General features: G+C 51.0%; 1 protein-coding gene across 1 annotated transcript; it reads left to right on the plus strand.

Moving 5' to 3' along the window:
- The first annotated feature begins 23,819 nt into the window (after positions 1 to 23,819).
- Positions 23,820 to 27,027, plus strand: TPBGL (trophoblast glycoprotein like). The gene has a single exon (XM_043907303.1). It carries the CDS (start codon positions 24,284 to 24,286, stop codon positions 25,451 to 25,453), a length of 1,170 nt encoding a protein of 389 aa, XP_043763238.1. The 5' UTR covers positions 23,820 to 24,283; the 3' UTR covers positions 25,454 to 27,027.
- Positions 27,028 to 27,091: the final 64 nt, after the last annotated feature.

Below are 27,091 nucleotides of genomic sequence, written 5' to 3' on the forward strand. Positions count from 1 at the left end.
AAGAGAAGATTAGAAACTCAAACCTCTCCCCTAACATGTCCAGGCCTTTTCTTGCTCTATCCTGGGCCATCTCCTAAGACCTGCCGTCCCTCTGCCTAGATTGGGCCCCTCCCAGCAACTCGAGCAGTAAGTGAAGATGTCAGCACCTTGGACAGCGCCCAACCCATTACAGGACTCTGAGCCAGCGGAAGCCAAGCTCTCCAACTCCCTTAGCCTCTGGGTGATGGATTTCCTCCTTTCTCAATTTGATTAAAGCCCAGTAGATAACCAGAGCGCCTTGTTCCTTTCTCTTCTCTCTTCCTGATGAACATAATTAACTCCGTCAGGCTTGGAATACTTGCTCTTAAATACTGCCTGCCCAGCCCCCACCTAGACATGAATCAGGAACACATAGCCAGAACAACTGAAAGACTCGCACATTTTTTTCTTGCAGAACGGAGGTGGGAGAGGAAGCTCTCCCTTAAATGTACAGGGGCTGTGACTGGAGATGAAATGTGGTGGTTGGGTAAAGAAAATCCCTAACTGAAAGTCAGGAAATCTGAAGCTTAGTTCTGACTTTGCCACTAATCTAGATATGATCTACAGCAAGTGGTATGCCCTTTACAAGACTTTTTTTTTTTTTTTTTTTTCATTTTTAAGATGAGGATGTTGGATTAGGCAATCTCAAATGTTGTGTTCAGTGCTAAAATTCTTTAAAACAGACAGGGGAAGAGATTTGCCCAAGGCCATATAGCAAGCTGATGGCAAAGGTGGATCTTTGGCTGAAGCCAGGAGTTTCAGGATTTTTACCTGAAACCTGGTAATCAGGTAATTCATGGCTCCTGGTTTCTACTTCAGTGCTATTTCCCTTGCATAGGACTCCCCACTTTGTCCACATCACAGACTTTTTGCCTGGGAACAGGGCTGAAGAAGTCAAAGACAGGCGGGATTGAGTTCATTTGTACCAACAAAAGGAAATAAAGTTCAAGATATCTGGAAATGCTAATCTCTCTTCAGAAAGCATGATAAAAATAAGATTGGGGGAAAGGAATACCTGATAGAGACAGAAATTCAGCCCTAAACTCAGAGAAATCCAGAGAAGGTTTGTGTTTTGCCCAAGGCCATCAGCAAGGCAATTGTAGAATCCTCTTAAACAGAAAGAGCGACCTCTTATCCTGATCAAGTGTGGGGGTGCCCCCAACAGAGAAGAAAAAAATATCAATCAGGAAGTATGTATTAGGTTACTAAAATGTGCCCAGATCTGCACTAGGCACTTTGGCAGGAACATACAAAATGGGACATGAATTCTGCTTTCTATACCTTTGCTGTGCTGCTTCTACTTGGAATTACTTCCAATACATCTGTGTATGTCCAAATACTGCTGTCCCATCAAGGCTCAAACCAAAGTTTCCCCTGTGGGGAAAGCATCCATAATCTTATCCAGATGCCACTTCTCTCTCCTCTGAACCTCCCATGCATTTTCTTTCTGTTTTATCATACTCAGCATCATCTGTCTAATCTGCTCCCATCCCCTCCCCTAAGAAGACAGAGAGCTTGCATTTTATTCAGCTTTGAAGCACTCAGAATACTCAACACAAGATCTGAGATGTGATAGAATCTCAGAAAGTATTGGATGGATAGATAGATGGATGATGAATATCGATGTATGGGTGACTGAGAAAGAGAGTAGATGAAGGGATGGATGTGTGGATGGGTAAGTGTGTATATGGGTGGATGGTGGGTGAATGTATGGATGGCAGATAAGTACAAAATCATATAGATGGGGAAAAGGTAATCAGGTTGGTAGGTATGTGGGAAGATGGACAGGTGAATGAGTACATGAGTGATTCTATGCACAGCTAAATGAAGGGTATGTAGGTGGACAGTGTGGTTGGTGAGTGGATAGATTAATACATAGTTAGATAGTTGTGTGGGCGAATGATGTATAATTACATGATTATATGGTAAGATAAATGTCAGGGTATATGGAAAGAATTATGGGAAACATGGAGACATTCTTAAATATCACAAAGATCACTTTCATGGAGACTTTCTATTGCTAACATCAGAAAAATGACCATGGGGGTGAGCTGACTCTGTCCTTAATTTGAGTCAAAAGTGTGTTAAGACCCTAAAAGATCTCAGGCTGGTATCAAAGAAAGTCTAATAACATGATCAAAAAAGGTAATGGTATTTTTCTGGGGCCTGTGTTCTGCTCTGTGCATCAGGAGGGATGATGACATCTGTGTCTTGTCCACATAGGAGATACAGTGAGAAGTAATCTGTCAAGTCTACCAAATGAGGAACTGGTGAAAGAACCAGGAGTATTCAGCCTGGAGAAAAGTCAGGGATGATAATCCCTATGGCTCAGGATCTGGCTGACCGTCCTGGGGCATGCCCTGTGGCCCCAGAGGCAAAGCTAATTCCCAGAGGAAGTCACAAGACTGGGGTCTCAGCCTCACGGGAGAAAGGACATCATACAATGAGAAGGACTTTCTTGGGATTCCCATCTCTAGGGCTGCACAAGAAGGACATCCTCTAGCAGAGAAGCTACAAAGTGGAGACTTGCTTCGTGTGGAAAGCAAATAAAGGCAACTCTAAAGTCTCTTCCCACCCCCAAATTAAATCATCTGCTCATCTCTTCAATCCTCAACAATTAGGTTTAGCTGTGTCCTGTGTTCACATTAAAATGCGGGGAATTTCCATCTAGCACTGAGGGTTTGGGGAAATTGAGAGACAGAAATAGGATCTAATGGAACCCTCAACTTTCTGTTTGGGTCTGGGGTTTGAGGAATGAGGAGAAACTGAAAATGTCCTTTCAGAGGCCCAAATGACAAGGGAGGGGGAGAATCAGAGCCACCCAGAGCCAATCCATGACCTAGATTCTCTGTAATTAATGAGCCTACGTCACCGACGTGTTGGCTTCTGATCAACACTGTCTCCCCAACCCCGCCCAGCTCTCCGGTATGAGAAGATTAAATCAATTAGGAGGAGGAGGAGGAGATCTGGCTGGCGCTGGTTGGGAACAGGATAATTCACTTACATAACAGGGGATTGAGGTTTAGACTTGGCCCCTGAGTAGTGGGGGTGGATCCCCGACCCCAAGCTTTTGTGAAGAGACCTCAGGGGATGTGAGTAAAAGCAGAGGGGGAAAAGAGGGGCTGCAGGGGAAGGGGCAGCCATGACCCCAGACGGAGGCCCATATTCCATCTTCCTGCTGATAACTCCCTGTTCTCTGGTCTGGGAAAGGGACAAATTGAAAAAAATGACTCCCAAATGAGGGTGTCCCAGCCACCAGGATTTTTCAAAAATGAAAATCTGACCAAGCCTCTCTCCTTAGCCTGGCATTCAAAGCCCTGCAAATTTGCCAACTGCGTCTCCTGTCTCCAAGGGGTGGGGGTGGGTAGAGAGGCAAAAAATACCTCCTAGTTTTCCCCTCTGTGCCTGGTCCTAGCTAGGCACTGGAGGTACAGAGAGAAACAGACCTAGAAGTATTGCCTAGTGGAGGTGACATATACCTACAACGTTCTATGCCAAGTGGTACAACAGAGGCCCGCATGGGCAGGACCCAGAGGGGTCACGATGTGGAAGACTTCCTGGGGCCAGTTCCAGAAGGCTCCCCAGGGAAGGCAGTAATTGCACTCACTGAGCCTTAAAGGAAGGATGGATTAGTGGGAGTTCACTGCGCTGACCTGGTTGAGGGAGGGCCTTGGGTGGAGGGAACAGCATGTACAAAGGCATGGCAGGGAAACAGCTTGGCACACATTCAGGGAACTAGTTGGTGTGGCTGGAGCCTAGAGCAGGACGTAGGAATGGGGAGATGAGGCAGGAGACGTAGCTGGTCCCAGTCTCACTTCTGATGGCATGCCAAGAAGGGACTGAGGCAAGGACCCCAGAATCTCTCTGATCAATCCTTGCTTCCTGAGCACTGACAGTGTACCAGGCCCAGTGCTGGGACTGGGAGCAGATGGGAGTGGGGGATAGAGATGAATGAGAACCAGGTCCTGTCCTCCAGGAGTTCTAGAAGTGCACACAAATATTTCCCCTTACCAACCTGATAGTCCCAGCTTGGCTCTAAGTAGGACTCAGGCCTGGCTGATGTCTCTGGAGCTCTGCTTGTTGGCTGGATCTGCCTGCAACCCCTTGCCCAGGGACTGAGATACCCAGGCAAGAAGTCTTGCTGGTCAAAAGTGACCTGGCCTCTGGAGGCCTGCTCCTGACACCTAACTCCTGAGGGCCAGTCCTGTGGCAAACAAAGGCCCCATGAGCAAATTCAGATAAATCAGGGGAGACTGACCAGTTGAGCTGGTGTCCTAGGGAGGGAGGTAAGGCACGGATCAAGAAACGAATAAAAGTTAGACTCGAAGGGTTTCAGGAGACACCCAGGGTTGTTATCTTGGGTCATGCCATTCTATGGGAAACAGGAGGATGTAAGGTCAGGAGCTGCAACAGTTTCAAGCTCCTCAATTACAGGATTCATTGGGTGGTGGCCCATGGAACCTTAGGAATTCAAGTGGGCCACACACAAGTGGTCTGCAGGAAGTGGCTGGTGGACATTCTTCCCTTACCTATTCTCTACCTTCCTTCAGTCTTTCCTTCAGCAGCTCTCAGTTCCTCTTCTCTTCAAGCAGGCTCTGGGTTGAACAATGAGGCACAGACCTGGGGTCATCCTGTTCTTTGTTCAAATGACATTAAGCACAACATTCCAGCACATCCAGGACTTGTCTGCATTTAAAATGTTGGCTGGGAACTGAAGCTAGGGCCTGAAATTTATTCTACTTTTAAAAGATTTAGGAAGTAACCTTTGTGATTGCAAGCAACAGAAACTTACCAAGACTAAGTAAAACAGAAAAAAAAAAAAAGATTAGCAATTCCACTGGGCAGCTAAGAATGGATGAGAAAGCTGGAGAACCAAATGAACATGCAGCTGGACTCATAGCCAGGGTTATATAATACCACAAGAACAGCTGGCCCCAGCACTTCCACCGGCCTGCCCTTTGAACATCTCCACCATACTGCACACCCAGACATGGCGCTGCTACATGACGTAAGCACAAATGAATGCAAACGAATCTTCTTTCCAGCCTCACTAATTGTCATACCAAAGTTCTGAGACAGGTACAACTGGTCAAATTGGCAGGAGGTGGCAGTGGGAGAGAATCTGGCTCCTTTTGACTTTGAAATTGAAGATTGGGTCCTAGTTTCCATAAGGACTCACCTAGTGGGAGCTTCACTCAAAATATAATACAAAGCAACAGATTGGTCTTAGGCAGCAGAACATGTGACAAATGCCCACTACACCTTTATTGAGGAGTCACTAAATGCTGGATGTGTTCCAGGAGTTTTACATAAGCAAATCTGCAAAGCAAACTCTCTTTTAAACTGGATATTGGTCGATCCCATTTTATAGCTGAGGAAATTGAGATTTTGGAAGTGAAGTAACATTCATTCAGCTGGTAAGTGATGGAACCAGGATTCCAATACAAGTGGATGGTTTTGTTGTTATAAACACATTATGCTGTCTCCCAAATTGTAACTACAGAGAATTTGTGTTTATGACTCCTAATTTTTTTTTAAAGCGTGGGGCAAATAAAAATGACTAGAAGTAAATGTTCCAATATCTTCACACAATGATTGATGGGCTAATAAAATTGTGAATATTTTCCCCTGCTTTTTTATGTTTTTCTGCACTTTCTTTTTAAAAAAAGAGTATAATTACTCTAATAATTATAAGAAAAAGTAAAATGAAAATAGTTTAAAAGACTATGCCAGTATTAACACAATCATGGAGAAACTATACATAGAAAAAAGACTGGAAGGAAATTTGTCCAAAAAGTCTCTGGATAGTGGGATATGGGTCTGCTTATTTTTCTTTCAACTTCCATTTTTCCAATTTTTTATAGTGAGCACACTCTGAAACAAACAGTAAAATAAGTTTTATTTTAAAACCCAGCATAAAAATTGTATTAACTAAGAGATGGTACAACCCCGTCTTAGTCCTTTCAAGTTCCCATGTGTGTGTGTTAGTTGCTCAGTAGTGTCCAACTTTTTGTGACCCCAAGGACTGTAGTCCGCCAGGCTCCTCTGTCCATGGAATTTCCCAGGCAAGAACACTGGAGTCAGTTGCCATTTCCTTCTCCAGGGGATCTTCCCCACCCAGGGATCAAACCTGGGTCTCCTGCATTGTAGACAGATTCTTTACCATCTGAGCCACCAGGGAAACTCTTCAAGTTCCCATAGTCATGTCCTATAGTGGTTGGAAGCCAAGGTGGTTCTGGGTTTTCTGGGGCAGCCTGGCAGTCCCTTGCAGTGTTTGCTACCAGAGCTGGCATAGCTGGCATGCATCACGGTCACCAGTTATCTCAGGTCGAACACTCTGAGCCACCATGAGAATAACCCAGCATTCCCACCTCTTGTTACAATGTATATGTTATCAGGCTCTACTAAACTCTTGAGGATTTAGCTCAGGGGGCTGGACTCTTCCTCTCTGCTGGTTTTATTTCTCATTTCCCAGGCTTCAAGGTTCACCTTCCTTCCTATGAATGGGGTGGGGATGCTCAGTCATGGGAAGCTTAGGTCCATCAGAGGTGCCATCTGTGTCTCCTTGTCTGAGTTGCAGGTCCCCTATCGCCTCTCCTCTCTGCACTGCCCCAGTGCCAAGTGAGGTTTGGTCCTGTCTGGCCCCCGTCTGGTGGGAGAGTCAGTCTTCCAACCTCGGGAGGCTCTAGACTATTCCCTGCCTTAGGAATGTCCCAATCAGGGCTTCCCAGGTGGCTCAGTGGGTAAAGAATCCACCTGCAATGCAGGAGGAATGTCCCAATCAGATGGAAGAGGCAGTGTTTTTCCACTAATGGGGAGTGGAATGGGGAGACAAGATATGAGAGAGTAGGGGTTGATTCACACAGGAAGAAATCAGCCTCAGCCAACCTTGATCCCTAACGTTTCTGCCCCAGGACCCCACTACCTCCTTACCCGCTCCTCCAGGGGGAACAGTCCCAGTCCTAGCCTCCTGGGCCCTCTGCTCTCTCCCTTCCCCCACCTCCCCAAGCACAGGGGGGTTTCTTGTGCCCTGTATATCATCCCTGGCATTCTCCAGTAAGTCACACACACCACTACCCCCAACTCCTACTTCCCCTTTCCTGCTCCCCCGGGCAAAAAGAGGGAGCTAGATCATCTGACAGGGCCTCCATCTCAGTGGGGACATTCTTATCTCACTGCCCCTTCCCGGACCCCTCCCCTTCCCCGTTCCTTCTCAGTTTCTTCACCAATCCGCTCCCTCTTCTTCTCCTTCCTTGTACACCCTCTTCTTGCCGAGCCCCCAGAATCTCCAGGTGGAGGCCCACTTGGCTCCTGCAGTGGCCGAGCTGCCGCAGTAAGGGATGCAGTGGAGTAGGATAGAGGTGGCTGGGGAGGGAGAAGGGCCCAGGCCAAGGCAGAGGTTGCCGAGGCTGGGCAGGGCGGGCAGCCAGCCTGAGAAGCCCCGGCCAAAGCTGCCTCAGCAGCTTCTGCTAAACTCCAGCAAGGCATCTACGATCACGGCTCGCTCCGCTCGGGTGGCCGCTCCAGAGCTGAAAGGCTCTGGGGGAGGGAAGCATCTGCTGAGGTCAGCACAGCCTCCAGAAACCTCTTCAGCAGAGGAGGCGGCCCCAGGGAGTCCCAGCCCCACCTCTGGACAGAGGGATAAGAGGAAATGACACTTCCTCCTCCTTAGGGAGTATGACTTGTGACTTAGTTTCTGGCAATCTAGAATCCAGGGCTGACAGGGTCCCCAAACAACACCTGCTGGATACAGGAATCTCTTCTACTCCTCAGTGGCTGTAGAGTACTCCTAACGTGCCTTCTGGGGTGGGAAGTGTCTTCCCTCCTACAGCAGCCCAATCCACTGGGAAATTGTCCACGCTCAGTTATCAAACTGTCACCAGTGTTTCCTCTGTGCCAGGACCTGGGCTGGGCCCCAGGGATGCAAGGATGAACATGGTCCCTGCCTTCAAGGAGCTCTCCATCTAAGGAAGGAGACAGACATTGAGCACACACAGTGATGAGGAAGCTATGGGAACCCAGAGGCAGCCCAGAGCCAGCAGGGTGGAGGTCAGGAACTGCTTCCCAGGGCAGGCACTGGATCCCAGGGGGCCTTGAATAACCAAGCAGCTTCAATTACCACCTAAATGCCAATAACTCCCAGCCTTGCAGCTCCAGCCTTGACACGGCTCCCGAATGCCAGACTTAAATATCCAACTGCCCATTTAGCATCTCTACTTGGATGTCTTGGCATCTCTAACGCATCAGAATCAAGGCCAAGTTCACCCTCTCTGCCCACCCTGCACCTGGCCTTCCCTCTCTCAGTGCATGATCGCATCATCCACAAGTTGGACACCCCAGAGCCATCCCTCCCCCAGCCCCATATCCAGTCTGTCACCAGGCACCAAGCGACAAATCCATCGCTACTCCCACCCCCACGCCACCACCCAGGCCAAGCACTGGCATCTTCTACCTGCATGCCCCCAAGAATATCTTCAGTTGTTTTCTCACACTTTCCCCCCTTCTCCTGCAGTGACAGTGGTCTTTCCGAACAGCAGACAAAATTGTCACCTTTCTGCTTAAAAGCCTTCAGTGGCTTCTCCTTGTCTTTGGGAGAAAGGTTAACATCTTGAACAAGGCCTGCAAGGCCCACAAGGCCTGGCCTTTGCAGACCTCGCCAACTGTATCTCAGCAACCCTCTCTCCCATCTCTTGATCTCTTGTCTCTGCCCCACCCCCAGCCTATCCCCCCCACCTCAGAGACCTTTGTACACATCATTCACACTGCCTCCCCCTTGGGCACAAAGATGTGGTCTGCCGTCCTTTCCTTTGCCAAATTGACTCCATGGATATCTGTTCTTTGCATGTTCACTGTCACTGAACGCCAGTCTCTGGCCTTTCTCACTTGAAGGAACAGCTTAAGGATACAGCCAATGGTCACAAAATAACTGGCAGATTTGCTACCCAAGGTCTCAGAACCTCCCAGCATTCCCAGAGGCAGAGCCCCAACTCTGGCTCCCAGGTACCTTCCAGAACTCCCACTTTTATCCTGCTTTCTCCCTCCATTTCTGGACTGGGGGCTGGGAGTGGAGGGTGGGAAAATCTTATCATCCCTTCAGCCCAGACACTTTTTGGGCCTTATAATGAGACCAGAGGGGCAGAAATGAAGTGCCTGGGTTGGCACCCTCTGCCTGTGCTTGCAACCCTGGGCATCCTGGGCTCCCAGATCAGCCAGCCATCCTCAGGCCTCAGGCCGGGTCCTGCCTCCTTTGCACAGTTCGCCAGGACTCCCTGAGGCAGGACGGCTGTCTTCCCCAGGCTCCCGCAGCACTCAGCATGCCCAGAACTGTCAACTGGCCTGTGGTTGTGTTGGTTTCTCTGCTCAGCTTGCTTGGGTGCTGGGTATTTCATCTCTGCACCCCGAGTCTGGCTTCAGAGTGATCTCAAAAGAGAATCTCACCTAAACAGACATTTCTCTAAAGAAGACATACAGATGGCTAACAAACACTTGAAAAGATGCTCAACATTGCTCATTATTAGAGAAATGCAAAACTACAATGAGATATCACCTCACACCAGTCAGAATTCCCATCATCAAAAAGTCTACTAACAATACATGCTGGAGAGGGTATGGAGAAAAGGGAATCCTTTCGCACTGTTGGTGGGAATGTAAATTGATACAGACACTATGGAAGATGGTATGGATTCCTTAAAAAGCTAGGAATAACACCACCATATGACCCAGCAATCCCACTCCTAGGCATATACCCTGAGGAAACCAAAATTGAAAAAGACACGTGTACCCCAATGTTCATTTAAGCACTATTTACAATTGCTAGAACATGGAAGCAACCTAGATGTCCATCGACAGATGAATGGGTAATGAGGTTGTGGTACGCATACACAATGGAGTATTACTCAGCCATAAAAATGAACACATTTGAATCAGTTCTAATGAGGTGGATGAACCTAGAGCCTATCATACAGAGGGAAGTAAATCAGAAACAGAAAGATAAATATAGTAAACTAACGCATATGTACAGAATCTAGAAAGACAGTACTGATGAATTTATTTGCAGAGAAGCAATGGAGAAACAGATAAAGAGAACAGACTTATGGACATGGGGAGAGGGGAGGAGAGGGTGAGATGTATGGAGAGTAACATGGAAACTTACATCATCATGTGTAAAACAGACAGCCAATGGGAATTTCCTGTATGACTCAGGAAACGCAAACAGGGGCTCTGTATCAATCTAGGAGTGGGATGGGAAGGAAATGGGAGGGAGGGTCAAGAGAGTGGGTACATATGTACACCGAAGGCTGATTTATGTTGATGTTTGACAGAAAACAACAAAATTCTGTAAAGCAATTATCCTTCAACTAAAAAATAAATACATTTTTAAAAAGAAGTAAGAGAGAGTCTCAGAAAAGCCTCAGCTCTAGAATTTTGCACTAACATCTCATAAATGTATACTTCTGTCTTCTCACATCAAGTTAAGTGAGAAGGTGGAGCCTGACCAGCCTTAGTTTTGACGTCAGCTCCACCTGTTTTTAACAAAGAGCAAGTGCTTAGCTTCTCAGGGCCTCAGTTGCTTCCCCTCAAAATGAGAGCAACAGCCCCCTCTTAGGAGTTTCATAATAAAGTGAGTGATCATATGCAAAGGTTATGGCAGATAGTGGAGAATCCCATGGACAGAGGAGCCTGGTGGGCTACAGTCTATGGCGTCACAAAGAGTTGGATACGATTAAAGCAACTTAGCATGCACACACATGCACATGTGCTCAATAATTCCTTCCCCTCTCCCTCACCCAACTTTTTCCCTGATAGGGACTTGGCCAAGTCAATTCAGATCATTTTGAAACCTATTCTGGCCTTCTGACACCATCACACTCCCACCCACAGACTAGATACACATTTTATTTGGTCTCATCCAAGTCCTTCAAAAATACATCAGACCCACAAGTCAACCTGGGGGATGGAGCCTGAGCAGGGCTCTAGTCTGCCCTCCAGGCTGCCATTGATCTGATGACCCTTGATCAATTCTCCTCCACCAGCTAGCCAGGCAGCTAGGGATTCCCCTGGAGTGTCAGTCACTATTTGATCCTGCCCCTGATTTTGCCATAAAAATTCCTTGGGAGATGGTCCAAATGCGTTTTGGGTTTTTTTTTTTTTTTTTCATGATTATAGTTGACTTATAATGTGTTAATTTCTGCAGTACAGCAAAGTGATTCAGTTAAACATATATATTCTTTTTTTATATACTCTTTTCCATATGGTTTATCAGGATATAGAATATAGTTCTCTGTGCTATGCAATGGGACCTTGTTGTTTATCAGCTCTCTATATAAAAGCTTACATCTGCTAACCCCAACCTCGCACTCCATCCCTCCCCAAACCCCTTGCTCTTGGAACCACCAACCACAGAACCACCAGTATGTTCTCTATGTCTGTAATTCCGTTTTTGTTTCACAGATAGGTCCATTTGTGTTATATTTTAGATTCCACATATAAGTAACATCATATGGTCAAATGCCTTTTTGAAATCAAGATTTTTTCAAGACTCTGACAGACCCATTGATCTCAGTTTCTCCCAAAGGAGGAGAAGGGAGATTAGCCTGAAAGTAAGTCTATGCTGGGTCCTGATGACCACTGCATTTTCTTCTTCTTCTTCATTTTTTAATGATTTAAGCATTCTGTTTTTGCTCTCTCTGTTAGTGTTGTGAAATCTGAAGAATTTTTAGTCCTCAGTGAAAAGTTGCACTTATAAATGAGCAAATTAACCCAGGCTACTTGCTCATAACAGTTGACTAGTGGCTGAAAACAGCTCAAAACACTTAAATTAAAACCTCCCTCAACCACAGGAAATTTGCTTTCTGGATGAATGAAGGTTTTCTATAGGCAGGTAAATTTCTGTCCTGCTCTTTTGACTCATGATAAATGTGGAATGGTAAAATTCAAATAATCTCTGTCTTCTTATAATACTGAGTCAAACATTCACTTGTTAAAAATATAACAACACTGTGCCTTCATAAAAGCTGAGCTGTATATTTTAAGACCTAGCGAATAAGCTGGGCCGATTATGATTTTCAAAGTTTTGTAAGATTATTGAGAACACAAAAAGCCAGTACAAGAGGGAGAATAATGAAATCCAGCAGGAATAATTTGTAATTAGAAAACCCCATGCAATTCTTCAGCCAAGGATAATGGTGATCCATCTTAAAAACACACGTGTCCCATGCTGGGCACTGATGAGGCTAATCAGACACACTCCACTGACGTTTTTCACAATACTGAGGGCCCCCTAATTGCTGGTGGGTGCAGACAGGCAAGCTTCTCACTGCTCTTCTCAGGAGATCATGATGATTAAGAGCAGGCCTGGAGCCAAAGAGCCTGGGGTGGAATCCCAGCCCTCCTCCTACTCTGTGACCTTAGGCAACTTACTTGCTCGCTCTGTGCCTGTTTCCTCAACTTTAACATCCGACTCGAGAACCACTTTGTTTCCGAGTGGTGGTTTTGAAGACTCAACCAGGCTTTGAAGTCAGCCTGACCCAAAATGCTGCTGCTGCTGCTAAGTCGCATCAGTCGTGTCCAACTCTGTGCGACCCCATAGACGGCAGCCTACCAGGCTCCGCCGTCCCTGGGATTCTCCAGGCAAGGGTACTGGAGTGGGTTGTCCATTTCCTTCTCTGTGACCCAAAATAGATCTCTCCTATTCTCCAGTTGCTACCGGGGTGCTCATAAGACAGGGCCAAAGGAAGCTCCTCCCCTTCCCCATTCTACTGGCTCTCTCCTATGTGAGGGGCATTCGGCACCTCCTAGAAGAAGCAGCCTGCGTGGAGGGGTGCTGCACCCACAGCGGTCCTGTCCTGAGGCCCAGTGTTCCTCCCCTCCCCAGTGCTCCCCCTGCCACTTTGGAGCACAGCCTGGCCCTGGCCCAGCTGGCCTGCTGGTGATCTGCCCGGGCTAAGCAGGGGTGGCTCAGTTCCAGCAAGAGCTAAAGGCTCCTCATTTTGTCTGTGCTTCAGCTTAACCATCTGGGGTGGGTTGGGGGGTAGGAGGAGTGACAAAATGGAGAGAAGCAATGTACCTCTCCCTCGTCTCCCCCCTTGGCTGGGTACAGGCCGTGTTCAGTCCAGCACCATCCTCAGCCCAAGGGAAGCATCCCACCCCGAGGGTCCCCTGCATGGTGTTCCAGGGCACGGGGGTGATCTGCCTGTCTTGGCGGAGCCTCCACTGTCCCTCCATCTGTCCTCCTCTTTAAGTCCTTCCCTGGTTCAGCCTGTCCTGCCTGTTGAGTTCAACAGCTCTTCTCAGCCCTTGCCACGTGTCTGCCCCTCCCCAGGCCAGGCGCTGGGGGCACAGAGATGACATAGACTGGGGTTCTGCCCTCCGAGCGCTCATTTTATAGCACCCGAGCACAGGTCGCAGAGCCCACAGCCTGAACTGGACTCCCCACTTGGCCCCTTTCAAGCTGTGTGGTCTTGGGTCAACTACTGAACCTGAGTGTCCACTTCTTTGTTTAAAAATTGGGGCCAAAGTACCTCTATTTCAGGACCACTGTGAGAATTAAATACAACTATGTATGTAAAGCTCTGAACTCAGTGCACTGGGTACAGCGGGCACTCGGTCAAGTCAGCCTGCCTTCCCTCCCTCCCTCCCTCCCTCCTCCCCTAGAGCCAGCTGCCTCTTCCAGAGGAGAGGGCCATGACTGCTGTGGGTGGATGTGGTGCCCTTCCCCAGCTGGGGGCTGCTGCAGAGTCCAGGGTCAGATGGGCCCACGCACAGCCCTGTGCTGGAAGGCGCGGAGCACAAATCAGGCACGGCTCTGCCTGCCAGGTGCTTTCTTTCAGAAGTAGACTCAGCCTTCTGACCTCCTTTTTTTCTCTCTCAGTGGCTAATTAGGGCCAATTGTGGGCTCCTTTTTAGCCTTTCTTTTTCTGAACTTCCAACTGGCTTCTCTTTTCCTTCCCCAGGGCCGGGCAGGGGACACACTGGCAGAGCCAAGCTGAGGCCGCCACCACCGTCAGGCCCTAAGCTGAGGAGGGGAGATGTCTGTCGCAGGGCTGCTGAGCGTGGGATTGCCTCGGTAGGAAACTGCTTCTTGACTGTGTGGGCTGCTGTCTATTGTCTGCCCCGAGGTTCCTGTCCTAAGTCCAGGAACATGTGGGGCAGCCAATAATCCATGTTCTGGCTAGGCTTCAAGGTCTTGCTACCCATCTGCAGCCTTCCATAAAGTGATGAACTCAGAGAGATCCCCGGGGAAATCAGGCTCTTATTAGAGTTGAGGAAAGCTACTCCTACCACACCTGAGATTGAATGCTTTCTCTACCATTTTGGGATATAGTTGGGAAAACCTAGGGACCTAGAATATGACCCACTGGGGGAAACCAGCACTAAGTCATCCTGGTAAATGGTCAACATGCATCTGGAAAAGTAGCAGAGGCTCCGGGATGGCAGGAAAACACCAAGCCTAGGCTAGTGTGGCAATAGATGGCCTGTCTGCAAAGAGCGGGCTCTCTGGGGGCTGTTCCACGAGCTGGGAGTTCCAGCACTCCAGTGGTGGGAAATGAGCAGTGAGTCCCAGGGTCAAGGATTAGCCGCAAAGGGGGCTGAGCCCCCTTTGGGGCTCAAACATCTTACATCACAAAGAACTGAAACTACAGTAAAGTAAAGCTGCTCCAGCTGGGTAGAGAGGGGGAGGGTGGCAGCGGCCGGAGCTAGGCAGGGCTGTCACTTACCAAGAAGCACAGATCAATGGAAAGGGTAGGCAGGTCAGGGTGATGCCACATAGGAGCTCTGAGCAGAAACAGAGAAAGAAAGAGACTCGGTGGCGTGATGGGGGAGGGGGCAGTGAAGTCATCAGGATGCCTTCTGAGAAGAAGAATGTCACCGTGAAAGTCAGGAAATCTGGTTCAGGAGGTAAACTGGAGGTGGGCTCACCCACAATCTTGAGCACAAACGCCTGTGCTGTGGCTACCTCCACACTCCATGTGGGTGCTGGGGGAGTGATGCTGGAACCACCCAGGCCAAGGTGTCCTCCAGGATCCAGCTCCAGCTGGTGGGAGGCTGCCACATGTTCACATCACGCCTCCTCACCTGGAGCCGGAGCCTGCTGCCTGATGGCTCCTCTGCTAATGGCCTCCAGGTGTGTCCTTGGGCCCCTGGGGGAGACATCCTGGAGGACACACCCCCTCCTACCCAATTCCCACCCCACCTGGTCACCTTCAGCCACAGAACCTGGGCAGGCCTGGATCAGGCCATGGTACACTGGTACAATCCCTCCCCAGGTGGGAGGCATATCAAAGGTCAGACTGCTTCCTTTCCTGATTGGCTACTGATCTCTGAGCCCCCTCTTCAATGTTACTTCTGGCTCCTTGGTGCCTTCAGGACTTCAGCCTTCAGGACCCAGGGGTGACTTGAAAGTTGTCCTATGGAATAAGATGGCTGGATGGTCTGCATCTCATTGGGGAGAGGGGCTATCCTGACGCCTCTTTGTTAGACTAAGTGTGTCTGGGCCTATGGGTCTCCATGAAAATGGGCCTGTTTCTGCATATCTGTAATTCTCTCTGCATGTCTATCTTTGTAACCATTTGTCTTATGTTGGAGGCTATGTGTCTATGTGTGTCTCTGGATATTTCACAGCAAAGATTTCCTTGAATGAAACAACAAATTCCATCAATGTTTATTGTCTAATAAATGGAAGCCCAATATCACCCTTCCTGCTTCACCTCCCTAAGGCCTTAAATTTTCATTCCACGGTTATTTCCAGCCTAAGTGGGGTGTGGGAGGGATCTGATTCATGCTCTTCTGGACTCAGGAAGGTGAGAGGCCCATGGCTGATGAACTGCAAAGCAGCAGGGGTGCCAGAAACACTCTCTTGTGGCTTGGAGCAGGCCCCGAGCTCCAGACACCTTATAGTCACTGGGTCTATCTACTGGGTATTCTCCTGGTCCAGGTTGTGCTCCTGGACATGAGCTTATATTGATCACCAGCTTTATCATCACCTCCACCACTATCATCACCAACATCACCACCACCACCATAACCATTTCTGTTACCATCAACATAACTAGTATGCCATAGTCACTGTCACCATCAGTAACACTATTTCATCACTAATGTCAGAGATTTCTAGTTACTTTTCAATAACTATTTCTCCTTCTTCCTCAGTAATAAGGACGACCACTTTTTTGCTGGGAAAATTGCCTCCTCCCCCCTCCCCGACCCAGTTAAGACTAAAGTTCCCAAGCCCCTTGAAGCTAGTTAGATGTGACCATGCCAGTGAATGTGCTGGATGAAATTATGAGAAGTAACCATAAAAGGAAAGGGCAACTTTATCTTTTGCCTCCACCTCCCATCTGATGTGATGGCTGGTGCCCTAGGAGCCATTTTGTACCACAAGAATGAGGACTACACCCTAGGGAAAGCAGAGTGGGAGGCTGGAAGAAGTACTGATTTCTTATACCCACGGAGAAACCATTCAGACTCTGGACTGCTACATCTAGACTTCCTTTTATGAAAGGAAAAAAACTTCTATTTCCATATCACTTAAGAGATTGTTATTTTGTGCATTCTGATGCCTACAGCTAAACCTAATCCTAATCAGTATACATCACCTCATATTAGTTTGCATTAAATAGTTCAGGCCAATGATCTGTATATGAAGGATAGGGCAGGGTGAGGAAGACAGGACATGAGGGGTAGTGCAAAGAGAGAGAGGGAAACAGGGAGGGAGATTGAGAGGGAGGGAGAATTCCAAGACACGGGAGAGATTTCTTCCCTTGGGAAGCAGCCATTCTGAGGCAGATAGAAGCAAGGATAGGCATTCAGCACCATGGACAGATCACAGAACTCAGTAAGGCGGGGACAGGGCGGGAAAACATGAGAAAAGCTTTGTGGTGGTAGTGATGGTTGTTTTTCCTCAAGGTATGTTCATTAACCCTCACTCTGTACCAGGCACTGTGCCAGGAATTGGGATAAATATTACGACAAATTTCCACCATGTCCACATTTAGTTCCTAAGACCAGAGCAAGCAGATCAGCATTGGAAGGTTCTCTAAAGAATTAAGAACTGAGGAACCAACTGAGGAGTGGAACAAGAAGACTCTGTGACATGATGGACAGATACTGAAGAATCAGGGACCCTTGAGCAGGGAGCTCCAGGTTGGAAGAGAGTGAGTGGGTCAGCTGCTTTGTGACTTAAGAGGGCAGCACCGAGTGAGTTAAATGAGTTCTCAGGATCCTTCTATCCCTTAGGTACTGCGTCAAAGAATCTACAATACTGTGATTGCAGGGGTATGTAGAATCGGTGACTAAGATTCTACAGATCTAATACTAAGGCTCTGAATCAGTTATCTACCTCTGTGTAACAAACCACCCCCCAAACTTAATGGCTTAATACAGAAACCACTTTATCTGTTCACAATTCTGTGAGTCAGCAATTTGGGCTCAGGTCAGCTGGGTAGTTCTCTTAGTCTTATCTAGGGTCATGCAGGCAGCTGGCATCAGCTGGAAGATCATCTGGGAGCTGGTTTGTCTAGAGGGCTTCAGCAGGATGGCTCATTGCTGGTCTCTTCCCCTAAGAGGCTTACTGGGGTTTCTAAGCATAGAGATCTCAGCAGAGCAAGAAGAGGGGAGGCCCCCTCTTCTTGTCCCCACCAGGGACAAGCACCTTTTAATCTTCTGCTTGCATCACATTTTCTGATGTCTCAGTAGCCAAAGAAATTCACATGGCCAAACCAAACTCAGTGTGTGAAGGGACAGCATAAAAGTATGGATACAGAAAGACAGGTTTCATTGAGGAATATTAATATAACAACTACAACAGGCTCTAAGTGCTTCACCACCATTCATACTACCAGCAGCATAAGAGTCTTATGTTCTGATTGAAACAGACCATGGTTCTATGGCTCCCAGAGTCTGTGGTTCTTAAAATTCAGTGTTTTGATTCTAAAATTATGTAATTTTAGAAGCAGAAGCTTTGGTAGGGCTTCCCTGTGGCTCAGACAGTAAAGAATCTGCCTGCAATGTAAAGAATCTCCTCTGCAAAGACCAGAGGAGACCCAACTTTGATCCCTGGGTTGGGAAGATCCCCTGGAGAAGGGATTGGCAACCCACTCCAGTATTCTTGCCTGGAGTATTCCATGGACAGAGGAGCCTGGCAAGCTACAGTCCATGGGGTTGCAAAGAGTCAAACATGACTGAGCAACTAACACACACACACACACACACACACACACATACACAGAGGGCTTGGTACAGCTCAGGAGGATAATGAGGACCCAAGAGGATGCAAGGGAAGTAAAACAAAGCAAGGTCACTCCCAGACTAAATGGGAACCCACTTGCCTCTTCCATTCGCATCCCTTAGCCCCCAGTTTCCTGCTAGAGCAGGCTTGGATGAGCTGGGCATCAGAAACCCTAGACTATATGCCCTCTTCCATCATTAGGGTCACCTCATCATGAGGTGACCCCAAGCACAGCTCTTAATCTTCCAGTGTTCTCAAATAACCAATGCAGATATCAATCCCTGTCTTCCAAATGACACAGAACAGTGGTAAAGCCAGGAGAACTGGGCCCTCTTTCATTATCAGGACCTTGATCCTGACACAACTTAGGAAGAGGGTTCTGCTCCCACCTTCTCAAATTATATCTACAGCTGCTGAGAACCTTAGTCTTAAAGAAGCCAAAAGTTAAATATTATTGTCCTTGGTCTGTCCTGACCTCCACCTGCAGAAGAAAGGAAGGGGGGTGGGGAGGAGGGGACAAAAGAATCCAACTCTGCTCTTTTCCCTTCCCCCCACCCACTCCTGTCTCTGACTTACACTGGAATCCTAGGGCCAGACCCTGCCTGGCCTTGAGCCTCAGTCTGCTCTGCCCTTTAACCTTCCCCAGGCAGAGTATGGAGGCAAAAAGCGGCTCCATGAGAGGAGACTTAGACCAGGACACCAATTCATGAAACATAATAGCTAGAGGTACCAGTGGCAACCCACAGGTTGAACCACCGTGAAGCACAGAGGACAGAGACCTGCTCAAAGCCACACAGCCAGCCAGCAACAGACCAAGACTACAAGTCAGAGGGGGTCAGTCCCCTTTTCTAAACTTCAGTTTCCAGTTCTAAACTTGTGATAACAAACCAAGTCGGGGGTACCACTTAGAAACTCTAAAGCACTGTGCAAAGGTGATAAGGAATCAGGTTTTCCTCCATGGCCTGGGAGTCTGGTTGGGGGAGGGTGGGTTGAGGTGCGGGCAGGAGCACTTATGACTTTCAGAGGATTCATCCAACTTTTATTCTAGGCTTTCCCCAGAGGCCCTGGCCACAGAGTGGAGCAGGAGGGTATTAAATATCTGAGAGTTATTTAAAAGCCGATTGCCAGTCCCTCAGAAGCAGAGTGTGGCCTTTGCTGACTCAATGGAGAAAATGGATCTTGGGTCTATGGATTTTCCTGTGTCTCGTGGCAGTGGGGCGGGGTGGGGGGGGGAGTGAGAAATGGGAACAGTAAAGACTGCAGTGGAGTTTTCCCCTCCCCACCAGAGCCGGAGATACAGAAGAGAACCTGGGGCCTCCCCCACTACCTAATGACTGAGCTTCATCATGTCAGGTCTGCCAGGCTGCTCCTCCACTTGCCTCAGAGGAAGGGGGAGCAGAGGGAAAGGCAGGCAGCAGGAGGGCAACCAGGAAAGAGAGAGCCTGGATTGCAGGCTGCTATAGCAGGGGACTCAGGAGGAGCCGAACGACATCCTAGCACACTCGATAATTAAGGGTGGGGCCAACTTCAAGGTCACATATTGAAAAGACGGCGGCACCAACTTGGGCAGCTCCAGGACCCTCGTCCCTAAAAGGCCATGGGGCACAGCACTTAAAAGCCTTCCAAGATCATCCCCTTGCACACACACATACACCTTTGCAAACAGGGAAACAGAGCTGGAAATACAGACTTGCCCACAGGCTCCAGTAACACCAAGTAGCCCCTAAGGGAGAAAATGGAGCTGGAGGCGGATGGGTAAGAGCTACCTGCTGGGCGACCTCAGGGAAGCTGAACACCCCTCCAGTTTCCCTATAAAGGCTTAGTGGAGCGTACAGAGGGTAGGGCCTTTGCAGGGAGAAGAGGATGTAGGAACTGGGGCTTAGGGGAGGCACAGCTCCTTGGAAGGCTGAGAGGGGCTCTGGGACCTAGCGGGGTAACAAATTCAAGAATTCAGGTCCCTCGAGGCTGACATGGTTGATTCACAGCCTGGCTCATGGCAGACACGATCATTCTGCCTGGGTGGGGCTGGGGTGATCTGTTTGCTGAGTCCTGAGGAAACCCTGAGGGCCTGAGCTCTTTGCCCACAGGCTCCCCTGGGATCTGACCCAGTCACATTCCCTAGAGAGAGAACCTAGGATGGGGAGGGCTGCGGCAGAGAAGATGAGCAGGAAACCTGAGCTCCTGTCAGGCTCTGGTTTCAGTTCGCTGTGCAAACTTGAGGAACGCACTTAACCTTTCTGGGCAGCTGTCTCCTGGTGTAAAGCATAGGTGAAGGATCCTCACCTAGCCTGCTTCACACGGGTGGATCGAGCCAGAGACTTTTAAATCATTATTTCACTTAGCAAATGTTCCCTGGTGCCTTTTCCATGCTGAGCTCTAAGCTGTGTGCTGACAACACAAGAAATTAGACTTGTCGTGAGCTCTAGCTGCTGACAGTCAAGGGGCTCAGGACAGCTCTAGCCCTCTGATCACTCAGTGTGAAGTTCAAAGGAGAGAGAAGGAAGCCAGGAAGGCTTCTTGGAGGAGACAGAACTCAAGTTGAGCCCTGAGGGTGAGTAAGCTAGACTGGAGGAAAAAAATCAAGGGGAGAGAGCACCCCATGAGAGTCAAACAGTGAGCAATCCATGGGATGCCTCAGGGAATAAACACACAGCCTCAAGACGCATTTACTGAATGCATTTATTGAACACCTACTACATACCGAACACTGATTACTCCCAAGACGCTGAAGGCTGTTCCTCCAGAGAACAGAGATCCCCCCCCCCAAATGACTCACAGACTTGGTTCCAAGGGAAATTGGACAGAGATAAGGAACACCTGCAGAAAGAGGGGAGACAGGGGAGAAGGCAGGGGAGAGGCATAGAGAGAGACAGCAAGTGGAGACTCATTCCTTGTACTATCTACCATGAATTTGAGGTGTTGGGGGATGAAGGAAGATGGAACAGAGCCAAAAAGCATGGAAACTAATTAGTCCCAGAAAAGGGCAATGCCTCATCCAGAGTCACGTGGGTGCTAAGTGCCTAGACCCTAATGATATGGCTTTTCTTGTTTCAAAACATTTTCCCTTCACGTTATCACAATAGCTCTAAAAGGACCAGAAATGACAGATTCAGAAGCCCAACTACTCTGCAGAAATAGAAGCTGACAGCCCAGAGGTGGAGACAGGTCCAAGGTCACACCAGACCCTACCTGCCATCTGTTCTTGGCCTCAGATCGCTGGGGTCAAGAAGAGATTTTCCTGTGGTGCTGGCCACTCAGACACACCTACTACCTTGGACAGAGCCCTGGGCCAGGTGCTGGGGTCAGGTTTCCAGGCAAAGCCCCGAGGACCACAAGTTTTTTGACAAGTCCCTGGCCTCTGGCCTCACCACCCCATTTATAAAACACAGTCACTGCCTTGTTCTCTGTCATTTGATGGTCCTAGGTTCTCTCTGGGCCTCCTTTCCCCAACGGAGGTGTCTAGCAAATGCACACATATCCCCACCCCCACCACCAAAGCTGCTGGCTCCCCTGCAGGGCTTCCCCTGGAGGGCCATCAGCCAATCAGAAACCAGCCACCATGGGGCCTGAGAAGGGAGAGCTGGCCTTGACAGCTGACCTGTGATGTCTTAGTGGCTGGAGGCTGAAGGGGCTGTACGCAGCAGGACAGGAAACCAAAGACCTTTTCATTCACTCATTCATTTACAAACATTTACTGCATAGTCTCTTGCGCTAGTCTGTGTACCAGAAACACAACAGTGAGGAAGAGCCAGTGCCTCCCAATGGGGAAGATGTCAGAGCTGGGGCTTGGAGTTGACAAGGGCCAGGACTGGAGTGAACGCAAAGCTGAGGGCCCAGCATCTATGGCCTGCTTGAGCTCTTGTGCCATATAAGAAAAGACACCACACCCTGTTAACTCCACAGACCAAAGGTGTGGTGGAGGGCAGGAGTGGGCTCAGAGTGTGTTGGCCGACCTCTGGATGCATGTGCTTGCATAAGTCTGTTAGCTTGTCCCTCTGAGAACACACCCAGGTACCTGCATGGGCCCAGAAGTATGAATGTTCAAATATGTATATGCTTATGAATCTATGGACACATACCAGAATGCACTCAAATCTATGTTCACACGTGCACATGTATGAATGCTCCTGCAAGTACATGTAAGAAGCACATCTGAGCCTGCCTGGAACTGTGCACAAGCTTATGCAAGGCTTCCTGTGGATGTGTAGGCACACACAAGTGAGCATGAGTGTGTGTATGTGCTCACATGTGGACACACCTAGGCCTGCTCACATGTTAAGTTTGCTTCTGCACATACATGTGAGTGTACAACCCCACTTCTGAAAAGACATGTCCAATATGCATGTGCAAGTTACTATTCTCATCTGCCAAAGCTTGGGAGTGACAGTAGGGACAGGAGAGAGGGCGGGAAGGAGAAGGCGAGGTCTTCCTCCCACCCCCAGCATCAACAGCCCTGGACCTCAACACTGACCCCTGTCTGAGACCCAGGCCTCTCCTTAGGTGGTATTGATCTGTTGGTTGATCAGTTAAATATACTTTCAGGGAAGGAGGCAACCCAGCAATCCCTAATTTCAGGAGAAAGAGGCTGCTTCTTAGATTGGAGGGAGCCTTTATCCTAACCAGCTCTGCTCATACCAGAAGGGCCTGAGGATCAGGTGTCAACTTCTAAAGCCTGAATAATTCATGCCAAAGCCAGGAGAGCTCCCTTCTCAGGAGCCTGTCTCTTTAAATCAGGCCTGGAGCTTCCCAGTCCTTGGGGCGGGGTGGTGGTGGGTGGGGGGAATCGAGAACAAAACAAACCTATAAACAGTTCGGCCTTGGTCCCTTCTGAGACCCCCTACCCCAACAGTGCAAAATCTGCTCCTGGTCTCACCACCTCCGGAGCCCCAAACCCTCCTACCCATTCACCATTTACAGGTGGGGTACCCTGGAGAGGAGGAGGGGCAGCTGATGTCATCCAACAACCCTAAGGTCCTGAGACCCAGGACAACCAAGCAGGGGTCCAAGGTGCTGGGGCAAGGAGAAGGGCAGCAAAGAGCTGAATCACCACACCCACCGGGTCCCAGGGCCTAGGAGAGTGCTTGGGGGAGGAGTCCAGCCTGGTGGAGAAAACCAGATGGAAGAAATCCTGGAGGAGCAGCCAGTGACTTGAGGGGAGGAGGGGTGGAAGGAAGAGGGGGTTGCCTTGACTTCCTCGGGTAGATGGGGTGGGGTGGAAAAGACGGAGGTCTCCAGGAACGTGCAGGGATGCTGACAGAGCCAGACCAGATGTAACTGGGGTGGCAGAAGAGGGGGCTGAGGCTGGGGATTTTCCTCTCCTAGCACAGCCCTCTCCTTGATCACAGGAATTAGGAAGCAGCTGAAAAACGAGGAACTTTCCCAGCTGACCCCTCATCCCTGCCTGCACTTGGAGGAGGAACTCTAAAATCCTGCCCCTAAATTCTCCCTTGGAGATGCTGACCCACCTGCCAGCTCTCCCCTGCCCGGCCCCGCCCCGCCCCACACGTGCCTGAGAGGTAAGAGGAAGGAACCAGCTTAAACGCGGAGGGTGGGGGAGATGAGAGGGAACTAAGTCAGAACCTCGGAGAGTCAAACTTCACATCAGTCCGGGAGCCGAAAGGGAGAAGATCAAGAGCAGCAGCCCAAAGCCCTGGTTCTCAGGAGCCTCCCACCCCGCCTCTCCGCTAGGAGGGCGCGGAGACACCGCTGGGGGCGGAGGAGGCGGCTGGGAGGCGGGGAGGGGGGAGGCAAACCCTGCCCACTCGGCTCTGAGCCCAGAACAGCCGCGGAAGTCGGAGGCCGGTGCGCAGGGCGAAGAGGGCACCGGGGGCGGGGGGCTCCGCTCCCTGCCTGTCCCCTCTCGCCCCAACCAGGAAAGTGAAGGTTCCTCGGACTCTAGAGCCAGCGGACCGAAGGACCACGACCGCCGGGCGCTCCGAGTCAAGGACTTGCCCCACCCGCCCCCCTCCCCGCCCCCAAGGCGCTCCGAACTCACTGGTGAGCGCCGCGACCCGGGCGCTGGATGTGGGGGCAGCTGCGATGGCCCCGCGCGCGGGACAGCCGGAGCACAGGGGCCCGCTGCTGCCGGGGCTGCTGCTCGTGGCGGCGGCGCTGAGCCGACCCGCCGCGCCCTGTCCCTTCCAGTGCTACTGCTTCGGCGGCCCCAAGCTGATGTTGCGCTGCGCGTCCGGCGCCGAGCTCCGGCAGCCGCCGCGGGACGTGCCACCCGACGCGCGCAACCTCACCATCGTGGGCGCCAACCTGACGGTGCTGCGCGCGGCCGCCTTCGCCGGCGGGGACGCGGACGGGGAGGAGGCAGCGGAGGGCGGCGTGCGCCTTCCGCACCTGACCGCGCTGCGCCTCACGCACAACAACATCGAGGTGGTGGAGGACGGCGCCTTCGACGGGCTACCCAGTCTGACGGCGCTCGACCTGAGCCACAACCCGCTGCGCACCCTAGGCGGCGGCGCGTTCCGCGGGCTGCCCGCGCTGCGCTCGCTGCAGCTCAACCACGCGCTGGCGCGGGGCGGCTCCGCACTGCTGGCCGCGCTGGACGCCGCGCTCGCTCCGCTCGACGAGCTGCGCCTCCTGGGCCTGGCGGGCAACGCGCTTAGCCGCCTGCCGCCCGCCGCTCTGCGCCGGCCGCGCCTGGAGCAGCTGGATGTGCACCTCAACGCGCTGGCCGGCCTGGACCCCGACGAGCTGCGGGCGCTCGAACGCGATGGCGGCCTCCCCGCGCCGCGCTTGCTGCTCGCCGACAACCCCCTGCGCTGCGGCTGCGCCGCACGCCCCCTGCTGGCCTGGCTGCGCAACGCCACAGAGCGCGTACCCGACGCGCGGCGCCTGCGCTGCGCTGCCCCGCGGGCGCTGCACAATCGGCCTTTCCTGGACTTGGACGAGGCGCGGCTGCGCTGCGCCGACGGCGATGCCGACGGTCGCGGGGATGAAGTGGAACTCGCCGGCCCCGAGCTGGAAGCTTCCTACGTCTTCTTCGGGTTGGTTCTGGCGCTCATCGGCCTCATCTTCCTTATGGTGCTCTACCTAAACCGCCGCGGCATCCAGCGCTGGATGCGCAACTTGCGTGAGGCGTGCCGGGACCAGATGGAGGGCTACCACTACCGCTATGAGCAGGACGCCGACCCGCGCCGCGCGCCCGCCCCGGCAGCCCCCGCCGGCTCTCGCGCCACTTCCCCGGGTTCGGGCCTCTAAGCTTCGCCTGTTCTGACTTGGGGACTGCCCCAGCCAGCTGATGACCTTACTGAGGCCACCTCGCCCGAGACCGTGGGTATGGGACACCCGCGAGCTTGAGGCTTTGAGACCTGCCCCTGCCCTGAGACCTTTGGATTGTGGCATCTCCCCCATCCAGGGGCCTGGAGCTGTACCCCTTCTCCCCAGCTTCTGAGAGCTGTCACGATCGAAGACCCAGAGACACCCTTTTCTGATTCCAGAACCGCCCCCCCCCCCCCATCCACTCATCCCAGGCTCTGAAAGCCCTCCTGAACCACCCGAAGCCCCTTCCCCCTTTCAGGACTCACTCGGAGACCCTGTCCTTCTATCCCAAGGCCCTGAGACTGCTTCCACCACCCTGTGCTTTGAACCCAGACCTCTCAGCAGGAAACATCCCCCTAAACTGCACTCCAGCTCGCAGCCCTCCGCTCCCTTCTAGGGCTCAGGGGCCCTCACATCCCATTCTAGTCTCAGAACCAGAGCACCCCCTTCAGAAGGTTTTTGTAGACTTTGAGCCTTTTTTCTCTTATACCAGCTCATCCTGCATACAGACCTACATCTGGGGGCTCTGAGGGCTGGGCACCCTCCCCCAATCTGAGGATGTATTTCATACCACCCACCACCCCAGCTCTAGCTCAAGCCCCTCCTTGGCCCAGGCTTAGCGCTCAGCTCCTAACTCTCCCATCACAAGGATAGGGACACCCTGTTAAACCCTTAGTGTGGAGCCGATCGTCAGCATTTCCCACTTTGGGCTCTCATACCCCAATACTCAGCCCTTGTGCCCAATCTGAGACTCTCAGCTCTTCACCCCGATCTGAGTTTCATCCCTCTACCCAAGTTTTGGGCTCTCAGTTCTCTCTACACCCATTGCTTGCACTCAGTACCCACATCTGCCACTCACTGGGTCAGGTCCAGTGAGGACTCCATCCCTGGAAGATGCCCACCCCCCCTTTCCTCTTAGGATGAGCTCTCTAGCCCTGCAAAACAGGCAGGTGCCAAGCACTGCCCCCCCCCCCCAACCATGCTAGCAGATCCTCATGAGAGATCCTGGAGGAGAGAGTCCTGGGGGTGCAAAGTAGATGGACTGACCTTAGAACCAGGGTCAGCTGACCTTTGTGCCACAGAGAGGGGTGGAGGAGGAGGCTCTGAAGGGCTGGGAGCTGTTGGCCACATCCTCTTTCCCACCCATGTGACTCTTCTCCCCTGAGGTTTCCTCGCTGCCACCTTGCCATCCTTGCCCACCCCCTGCCCCATATGACTTCTGGAAGAGGAAGGGGGCCTCTCCTCCTGTCTCAGGCACAAGCCCTCCTGTCCAGGGTCAGAGCCTCAGCGCCCTGCCTTCTGCATGATCCCAAAGCACAATTGGTGAGTGGGAGGGGGCTGCCTCTCCCTGACTCCCACCCCTAGGTCAAGCAGAATGGCTGGCCTGTGCTGCCTCTGCACACAGGAAGTCACCCTCCTCCAACATATTGGCTTGAGGCCTCCCCCCTGCCCTCGCCACCGGAAATCTGGATCTCCTTTGGGCAGTTTTCTATAAAGTCTGCAATAATCTCAGATACTCTGCTCTTGGAAGTGGTGCCATGTCATTCTTGCTGACCTGGGTCACTGAAGGGGGTGGGA

The sequence above is a fragment of the Cervus elaphus genome, chromosome 1 (assembly GCF_910594005.1).
Source record: "Cervus elaphus chromosome 1, mCerEla1.1, whole genome shotgun sequence".
In the NCBI taxonomy this organism is placed as follows: Eukaryota; Metazoa; Chordata; class Mammalia; order Artiodactyla; family Cervidae; genus Cervus; species Cervus elaphus.